This window comes from Charadrius vociferus, unplaced genomic scaffold, assembly GCF_000708025.1.
Source record: "Charadrius vociferus isolate BGI_N301 unplaced genomic scaffold, ASM70802v2 scaffold477, whole genome shotgun sequence".
Taxonomy (NCBI): Eukaryota; Metazoa; Chordata; class Aves; order Charadriiformes; family Charadriidae; genus Charadrius; species Charadrius vociferus.
Window position 1 is genome coordinate 2,093,747 of NW_009649449.1, and position 9,914 is coordinate 2,103,660.

The following is a 9,914-nucleotide window of genomic DNA, read 5'->3' on the forward strand; positions in this document are numbered from 1 at the left end:
TACTACTAAGACTGGTAGAGCAGCTAGCAAAAGGATGCTTCCTGCCCTGGAGAGCTTGCAATCTAAATCTAAATGACAACCAACAAATAGATATAGATGTGGCGGCATAAAGGAACAACGAGATAACCCAGTGCAATACCTAAGGTTTGAAACCTGCTGCCTGCCGCGTCCCTAAAGCCATTAAGCTGACGTGCTGGGAGGAGGATGCTACCTTTATTTTGCAGCTGTTTCGACATCCCCTTTGCTGAGATACAGCAGTATTTCCCCCTCCCTTGCTAGAACTAACCCTGCCCCATGAGCTGGCATGCACTTGCATTGTGTAGGATCCCAAGTCCAGAAGCCCACTGCTTCCCTTCCCCCAGCTTCCCCAATAATTTTTTTTTTTTCCATTCTCGTTGCCCTTAGTTAAATTATGGCCCGTTATTCCCATGACCTTGTGCTTCACTCTCCCTTTGTTCCACTGAATGTGCAGCCAGATTCCACGCTGCTGCGCGCAGCCTACTGCGTGGCCCCTCGTCCGCCAGCCTTTGTTGGGAGCAGCTCTGGGCCTGCTGGGACTCGGCAAGCTGGTGCTGCTTCTTACAAAGGCACGAGCCCATCGCTGGGGAAGTCAGTCTCCGGGGTCCCTGCAAACCTGTCACGTTGGGCACTGGAACAGGCTTGAGCGGTGGAGCTGGAGCACCGGAGTTGTTTGAGCAGAGCAGCTCCTCCGGTGGCAGGCTGTGTGTGCCAAAGGAGAGGAAAGAGCTGAATAACCTGAGATGCTGCCAAGACATTTCAGACTGGTCAGTGGGAATTGTCATCTCCAGGGTTTAAGTTTGATGGGGGAGTTAAGAGCAAGGGAAGATATTTTCCTCCTCTTAAAATAATGTGAAAGGAGGTGAAAAAAGGACTCGCTTCTCATTAGATGTTGGCTATCCGAGTCTCGGTGATTTCCCTTGTAAGTTGGCTCAGTTCTCTGTTTACTCAGGACTTCTGGGTCCAAGAAGCTTTCAGAGCAAAACCCGTGATATGGATAGGGAGCGTGAGATAGGTCTTGATCTCTTCCCGTTGTGTCTGTAGCACAACACAGTACAGAAAAACTTGGTGCAGTTCCTTGGCTGTAATGGGGACTCACGCTGTAGTCCACTCACTTAACGACGTTGGGAGGGCAAAAATTTTGTGACCATCTCATATTTGTTCATTTCCCTTCTCCAGGTGAAACCCTGTGCTCAGTCATGGAGACACGGGCTCAGTTCTCACCCTGCCGTTGACGCAGCGTGTGTCCTTGGTGCATCTTCTCTGCTGCGGGTTCCCTTGTAAAGAGTGGAGATAAGTCCCTCTCTCTTTGGAGAAACCTAGAGATAGGTTTTCTAATCTTCCCAGCTGACTTAGGCTCCCAAGTCCTCTCTTCAAAGCTGATAATGAGGCTTGGGATTCTTAGATGTGTTGGTGAACATGACTGTTAAGTCCCCCAGCTCTGCTGAGTGCTGGGAGGCTGAGGATTAGAGGCAGCGCAGGAGTACAAAGCGCTGTTACTTCCAGGTGACATTTCCACCCATGGCCTCTAATCAGTGTGTGTCTAGTCCAAAGAGGGCCGTGATTAGATTAAGCCCACGTTGCCCTGGCTTCTACGCAAACTCATTTTATGGTGTCATACTCACATCCTTTCTCCTTATGGTTGCAAAGCCATTGGGTGGTGCTTCTGCATGGGGGCAGAAGTGCTGTCCTCTTCCAGCTGACCTACTTTCCTGGGCTGTCTCTATTCATTCCCTGTGGAAGTGTAGCAGGTGAGTGCTGGAATTTCTCTTCCCGTGAAAGAGGGGGGGGGGGAAATCCACTTTGATTTCTAGATCTTGGGGGAAAATAGTTGACTTTGTTTCCAAAAACCTCTCTGGATCACTTTCTGTCCTGCTTTGTCAGGCTAGCAGGAGCCTTGAATGTAACCCAGGATCTGGGGACCTGCATGGGTGACCTGTGTGTGTGGGGGGTGTGTGTGGTCGGGGCTGTGTTGCATTGGTGGCAGTAAGCGATCAGTATGCTTGGGGCTTCCTCTAGCACTCCTTCCTTGTATTATTGCCTGGCCTAGCTTCATAACATCACAGTTCTACTGATAATGTCTTTCATTTTCAGCTTTAATATTAAAAAAACCTGCCCTGATTTGGCTTCCTTTCAGCTGAAATGCTTTGTAGAAGGCAGGGAAAAGCAGGGATTTGGGGGAAGGGGGAATAAAAAGCCCCCACGACTATCCCTCCCCATCCTCTGCCCTAGGGTGGAGTGTTGCCTTTTGCAGGTGCGTGGCCTGAGCAAACAGCTATCTTTTGGCGTTCTGGTCGATAAGTAGCAATGTACTCTAAATGCACAACCCGTCTCTGCGAGGGTGGTAAGACATCCAGAAGCTGCACTGCCAGCTCATTTGCAAAACATATTTGGTTTTGCTGCTGCTGCAAAGTCAGGGGGAGAGGGACTGTGGATGCTCCCGTCCCCGTGCCTTCAACCGCTGTCCTGGTTCTCTGTGTGCGAGCGCAAAGAACGGTTGGATGAGCGGCACGTGGACGTAAAGGGTTGAATTTAGAGTATAGGGTCCTGTAAAAGGGCACGTGTTTACCAGGGGTAAGTGGTATGCCAAAGCTGTGTGGGTGGTTTAAGTTGTAGAGAGGAAAGGATTGGCGCTGTAATACAAAGACATTGCCATTTCGGTTGTACCCCAAAATCTGTGAGGTCATTAGGTAACTAACGGAAACATGACTTGCCTCTTCCCTGCTTTGCAGCTCCGAAAGCTGAGAGGTGGGTATGACTTCATGTAACACTGGACTGGAATCCAAAAGATTAGTATTCAGTCTTGTGCTCTCCTACTGACTTCGTAAATTTGGGGCGGATTGTTAAATCTTTGTGCCTCCGTACTGGCTACTGATGAAAATTATTCCCTTTTCCTAGCTTACTCTATATCTTGTTGATTTAGTCCCCACACTTCTGGGGGCGGAGGCAGTCTCTGACACATCCCAGGACTTTGCCTTAAACAAAGGTGGGGAAAAAAAGTGGAAAACTTTCATTCTGTGATCTGACTGTGATAAAAACTGCTGGGGGGCAACCCAAATACAAACTCGGTGTGGGGGATTTGGTGCTTTGGTGCAATGTGAACCTGAGATGCTGGAAGGAAAATGCTGCAGATCATCCTAGAGATTAATACGCTAATGTGGGATCTCTCTGGAGGGCCGAGTTCAAATCTCAACTGAAGGACATGTGGGATCTTTACCGATGGCACGGCAGTGATGGCGGCTGCCGGCTCACTTCGTGTGTGCTGAGAAGTGGGTGTTTTGGGGACCGGTGGGCCATGGTCTGATGGAGTTGGTGCCGCTTTGGGGTTACTGCACTGTCTTGGTCTTCCCCTGCACAAGTGGGAGTGAGATGGGACCTGCAACCTGTCCTGCTGACGTGTCTGGGCAGAGCGGGGCATGGCGCTAGTCGGAGCCAACGTCTGCTGGCAGATGGGCGCTGGGGGTGGGAGTGGAATAGCAAGAGAGAAGGAGTGATGGGAGGGTAATGAGGTGCCTTGGCAGAGTTGTGAAATCAAGGAATCTTTACTGCTCATATTCTAACTGCTGTCACATGTAACTGGTGCTTCTGTCACCAGTTCTTCCATGGAGTCTCTTCTGCCCGAAGTACGTAAGAACAAACCCCGTTGGGTTTTGCCGCCTCCTGCCCGGGCTGGGAGGGGCGAGCGGAGCAACGGGACTTTGTTGTTTCAAAGCCACAAATCCCGGATGAGAACACTTCTGAGGAGGATATATGATCTTGGCCTCCGGCGCTGAGGGTTTGCAGCATCAGACTAACGTTTCCAGGAAAATCAACATGAAGAATGAAGAGTTCCGTGGGGAGGGAGCTTGTGACTCTGTTTGTGCTGTGTGGCCAGGTACTTCCTAGCTTTGGTGCTGGCTTGGCAAGCTGATACCCTCTGGGGCTTGGGAGAAGTTATTTGAAGGGTAAACTGAGGCAGGAGGATTGATAAATTCAAATTGTACTGAAAGGCCGACTCGACACCTGGGATGCAAAGCGCTGAGAAAACGGAAGCGCTGTCATTGGCTGACTCTGTCCTTTCCCATCTGCTTTCCGATTGCCGCCGTTTTGTTGTATTTACTTTGCTTTTGGTTCTGGATGGTTGCAAGCCTCCGCGGCCGTCTGTGAGTGCCAGTTGTGTTAACAGGCTGGGTGACAGGGTCATGGCAAGATAAGATCGGAGGCAGCTTGTGCTCTTTAAAACCTTCAAACGCCGCTTGTAACTTTGCAGAGTTCCAGAATTGCTCTTTGGATAAAGGCATTGCCTGGCAGGCTCTGCCCTCGGCGCGGTGACTGGCACGCCGCCGATCTGTGCCCTGCATCTCTCGATAAATACAGTGCCAAGGCAGGAACCTGGGCTCGCTTAGCTGAATTCAGAGTAACGGGGGGTGATTCTGAGTACGAGGGACAGTTCCTTGGCTTAAAACCTCCCCTGGAACGTAAATGATTTTGTTGTTCTTGTAAATAGCACCAAGGGGGTTTGTAACCTTTCTTAACCAACGCGCTTGGGCAAATTGCAGAAGCTTTGCCTGCGTGTTGACTCACAGGCAGATGCAACGTATACTCGCTTGAATATGGTGCTTGTTTGTGAGATTTTTTTTTTTTAATTATTATTATTTTAAGATGCTGCATCTTTAACAAGCCCTTGATAGATGAGAATTTGATGCTTGCAGTGACAAACAGTCTCTTCCTTCCTGCCCATATGCAACATCATGCTTTCAGTTTCCCCAGCATTATTATGGGAGGATATTGATTTTAAATCTGTTCGGGGACGCTGTAATTGTATATTAGATATTTTGTGTTGGTTTGTAGGGCTGCAGTAATGCAAAAGGCTTGAGTGTTTCCGTACAATCTAGAGGGGGAAGATTGCTAAGGACCTTGAGGTTTTGAAGGAGGAGGGGGGAGAGGGGGGGGAGAGAGAGATTGAGAGAGAGAGAGAGATTGAGAGAGAGAGAGGGAGAGAGATACTGTGGTAGGAAGATTCAGAGATCTGTTGTGCTTTTTTTTTTTTTTGTGTTGTTTTTTTCCTCCCCTTTCTCTCCCCCAGTTGCTTTGCATCAGGGCATGAAAGGAGTGGAAACACCTGGGGGACAAAAGGCAACAGAACAAATGATGAAACTCAGTAAGGAAATCAACTGGATTCAGAATTTATAGCTTTAAAACGTTGCATTGATCAGTGTGTGAATAGTCATTATGTGCTTTTGGACTGCGTGATTAGGAAAGCAGATCAAGGCTCTCAAGATGATGATTTTTCTTACTTTCATTTTTTTTCCTCTGCTTGTAATATATGTGTGTGTGTGTGAGAGAGAGAGAGAAGCAAAATACCAAAGTCTCTCTGGTTGCTTCTGCAAAGAGGAAAGTACAACCTTATCTGATACTCAGGTTTCTCATCTCTCTTCTAGATGAAATTTTAGGCAAGAGAAGAGTATGTTCTCCCAACAGCAGCAGTGAGTGTCCTTTAGAAAGCAAGAAAGCCAGAAGTGAGTCCCCAAAGGGTAAGTGCTGCTTCTCCCTCCCCCATCCCCTTCCCCTTTCTTCTCCTTTCTTAAGAGTGGAACTTAATTGAAATTAAGGAGGGAGGGAAGGGAGGGTTGCAAAGAGGCTGCGGTGTGGGAGCTGTAAGTATCCGGCACTGAGGGTGCATGCAGGAGGCTACCAGTGCACTGTGCTTTCTTTATCTCATCGGAGGGAAGCTTGCAGCGCGAGAAAGGGATTGCCGCTTAATTAGAATAATTGTTTTACGATTAAGAAAGCAAGCTGCAGCTTTTGAGTTGGATTTTTGGGGTGTTTCTACTTTTCAGGCAGAATATCTTGATTACGTGTTTAATATAAAAGATACACACAGGCTTATCGTGTTGGCATCTGTTCCTTTAAAGGGAAAAAAAAGAAGCCTAGCAGGGAGAATAGGGCTGCCTAGTTCTTTCTTATGCATTTATGACACTGTTCCTATAGAGATGGAATCTGCAGAGGGTTTCTCTTTTAGGGGATTTTTTTTTTTTTTAATCTGCTGATTTGTCTTACGATTCTTTCCTTTAAACATGATTTTTAAACTTTCTTTACAACTAGCAAAGTGGAGTGGGTAATGGAGCCTGCATTTAATGAGTTTGTCTCCAGGTTGTGTAAATGAGGTTTTGCAGGCCCTTCACTTAAAGGCGTTGTTGTTTAGTTCAAACTAATTAGCTGTCAGTAATACCCATCTCGATCACTGTGCTTAACCTGCACTCTTTGGCTACTAAAAAAAAACCAAACTTAAAATAAATAAAAGCAGACTAGCTGTCGAAGGTAGATCCCGTTTCATGGGTTTGGAGTCCAGCAGCTGAGACTCTTCAAGGTGTATATTCTCAATAACCAATCCAGGGAGTCTCAAAGGGGACTTTTTACAGCAGTTTGTCCTGAAGCCTTCTTAAACTACATACCTTATATTACGCTATATAAAGATATATTGTAGGGACCTGTACTGCATCCTAATTTCACATGATGTTCCTGTATATTGTCTTTTCTTGACTCCTTGTCCCCAAATTATGATCTGAAAGGCAGCATACTCTGAGAGGATGTTGAATGCTAGTGTCAACGTAATATTGCTAACACTACCTAAAACATACTAAATCTTCTGTTTCGCGTAACCCTCTCCTGCCTGTTAACTCTTTAATACAAGTAAAAGCGCCTTAGCTTTTTACTGGGCTTTTCTGAAGGGTGTAAAGAGGAAACCTATAAACCACTACTCTTTGCCTGTTTTCCTCGATTGTTTCATCTGCCCTATTCCTGTTATCCCTGAAATGTTTCTAGTAGATGTGCAGGTAAGTTCCAGCAGGATGCTTCTATAGATTCTGAAATGCATTTGTTATATACGGGTGTGAGACTCCTGTAACACTCTTGATACACCTGCTGTCATCTCTGCTGGTTCTGCTGAGTCCGTATCCATTGTAATTCCAAGACAGTGCATGCTTAGGAGCTGAATCCAGGTAACAGCAACCTGTGTGGCCTGGCTGAGAATGGGCTAAACTTTAACCAAGCCGTCTGAAACGAAACGGTTGCGTTTGGATTTGCCCTAATAAAGTGGCTGAACTTGCACAAATTGATGTTTTTGCCATGGGAGCAGCAGGGTCAAATGATCCCATTCCGTTTCTTTCCTCTGGCCTTCCCACCATTTTTCTTTACTTGAGTGGGGTGAGTGCAGCGTGAGGCAGAGAAGCAGCCCTTGGCTTTGCAGTACGCGCTTGGGATCGAAATCCTGCTCCTTAACTCTGAGTAACCTCGGGGATTCCCCCAACCCATTACGAGAGGCGTTCCTAGGAAGCCCTGAATAAAGGCAAACTTCCATTTTCTACTCCCACTTTTTCCTCAGAAGGCCTTCCCTGTCCTTTGAAAGAGCGTGAGACAGAATGGAAATTCTGAGTGGCGCCTTTTACTAATCCCCCATGTTACCTGGTTTTTATTACGGTAGATCACTGGGGCGCCCCTGCTCTCTCCAACACTGCGGCAGGCATTTTAAGCCCAGGCTGTGCTGATGCTGGAACACCATCAGAACGGTGAGGGGCCAAAGAGGGGCAGAGACTTTGGTGCTTTTGGGGCCTTTGTCCGCCCACTGCCTGCGATGAGAAGAGGGTCAGAGGAGGGGCTACAGCCAGTGTTTCTGTGTCTGAAGCCCTAGAGAGAACACCTTGCAGCTGAGAACTCCCGGGAGACTTCCCATCCTGCTGGCAGTCAGGCAGCGCTCCGGCGGCATGGGTACCGCAGAGGGCCGAGAGGGAAACCAACCCCTGTGTTCCCAGCCCTGTGCTAAGGAGCTGGTTGGAAACAGAAGGATCTGCATTATGTGACAAGCCATTTTCAAACAGGAGGGACCCTAGTGGCTAGTTACCTGGAATTTGGGAAGTACTGCTGTAGAGCAGTGCTGTGAAGTGTGAGATTGCGCTAGAGCCCCGGGCTTGGCTGGGACCCAGGTGCTGCGAGTGCAGTTTGTGATTTAGGAGTGGGAAGGGAAAGGAGGACCACTGACTGGAGTTTTGTAGCCCGTGCGGCCCCACGCTGTCCTCCGGTAGCAGCCAGGTCTGCAGTGGGATGCTCCCGTCCTTTTTCTCCGGCGCGGTGGCATGCCTTGTGTGGGTGCTGGTCCTTCACCTTCTGCACTCTGCTGTGGACGGCTCAAGGTGGGGACTCTCCCCCTCTCCGTGGCACGTTGGCCCTGGATGCAGCTCTTGCTCGGGGCACAGCTGCATTGTCTCCGAAACAGCCTTTTGAAGAGGAGAAGTGACCCCACGCCCGCGGCACATCTCGTGCCGCTGCGGCTGCGCCTGACAAGGCAAGGAGAACAGAGGCAGCCAAGTAAATCACTCCTTCTCTCTGACTGAGTGAAAAAACACCTGTAGGGCTGGAAACCCTTCCAGCGGGGAAGCAGTAACCTTCCCTTCCCCCATCCCCAGTGCTCGCAGTGTGCGCACCGGAGATCAAAAGAGAGCCCTATCTCAGTGGAAACAGGGCCGCGCCAGCACTGCTGTCAAACAGAGCAGAACGTTCTCGCGTCTAATATGGAAATGCGAGCATATCAGAGGCTCGGAGCGAGGGCTGCGCTGGCAGGTCACGGAGGAAGCTTTCTCCCCGGGAGACAATTCCCCAAGTAAAACCCTCACTCCTGCGGCAACAGCACGTCTGGAGATCTGCTTCTCTGATACCTTGAGACGTGAAATAGAACTGAACGTTTGCAAAAAGAGAAAATCAGTAGCAGCGTTTTGGTTCCTGTTGGAACTGCTGAAAAATAAATCTGGTAGAAGCCTCATCAGTTGGGAAGATTTGAAACTAGGCTGGACTAAGTGCTGGAAAACACACGTAGGGAACAATATTGCACTTGCCTCCTGGGGTGGGCTGATGACCTCATGTGCTGCTCCTTCTGCCATTCGCTTTTCTTTGCTATTGTAAATCGTTTAAAACAAAACAAAATCTTATTGCATCTTTGGTTAATGAAGCAGACCAGAACTGGAACTGGACTACAGCTGAGCAGTTCAGATCCAGCCTCTGTCAGTGTGTTCCTCCTTTTTTGGGGGGGGGGCGAGGATGAAGGGGGGTATCCATCTGTTGATTGGTTTGGCAGCTGTCCAATTAGCCCAAATGAAGAAGCAATGTTTGGCCCCGTTCTTGCTACAAACTTCTCTGCCCCCCAAACCCATACTGCTGAACATGGTGGGAGTGGGCACAGGTCCTCTCTGCCCTGGCAAGTGACAGCTCAGGCAGCAAAGACTCTAACGCTGCTACGACCTGGCTTTGAACCTGGGGGAGATGCTTTGGCAGCAGGCTCCTCGAGCTTTTACCGGGGTTCAGGAAAGGGAGGTTCGGCCCGTTGTAGGTTTGTTGTAGCAAAAGAGAGGAGACGGACAGGCTGGGTGCTCCTTTGTCTGGGATCGCGTGGGAGAACGAGCCTTACAAAAGCTTGGTGAAAAGCTTGTGCGGCAATGACATGTCCTTCAGGCTGAGCAGAAACCCCACATCTTCCCAGAGCCCGAATTCCCTGCGGCTGCTACCATCGGTTCCCCGCAGTGTTGGTGGCGGGTGGGAGAGGTGGGCTCCCCTGGGCTTGGGAAACAGGGAGGCACGCTGGAGAGCGTGAAGGCCCGGCAGATGCCTCCTTCGGCTGTGCCTTCCCAGTGACCGTGCCAGAGTCCATTTCACACCTGGCGGCTGGAAGAGATTTGGCGAGATCAGTCTCCCGCATTACCCCCTGGTAATGACAAAAGCAGACAGCAAAGCTTCAGCAGAGCTGGAATTATCGCTGGCTGAGTCATGTGAAATCTTCCAAGTTTTAAGTGTGGCAATCCAGCCTTTCCCTGGACTCCTCCTTCCTCTTAGCCTCCCCTTGCCACCCCCTTGCTCCCCCCCCTCCCCTC

General features: G+C 49.2%; 1 protein-coding gene across 1 annotated transcript in view; it reads left to right on the forward strand.

Annotated features, from left to right (window-relative positions):
• SAMD11 (sterile alpha motif domain containing 11) overlaps window positions 1-9,914 on the forward strand; it is a 122,926-nt gene that overhangs the window by 79,088 nt on the left and 33,924 nt on the right. The window contains 1 exon segment of the mRNA XM_009889574.1: window positions 5,439-5,531. Coding sequence (XP_009887876.1) covers window positions 5,439-5,531 — 93 coding nt within the window.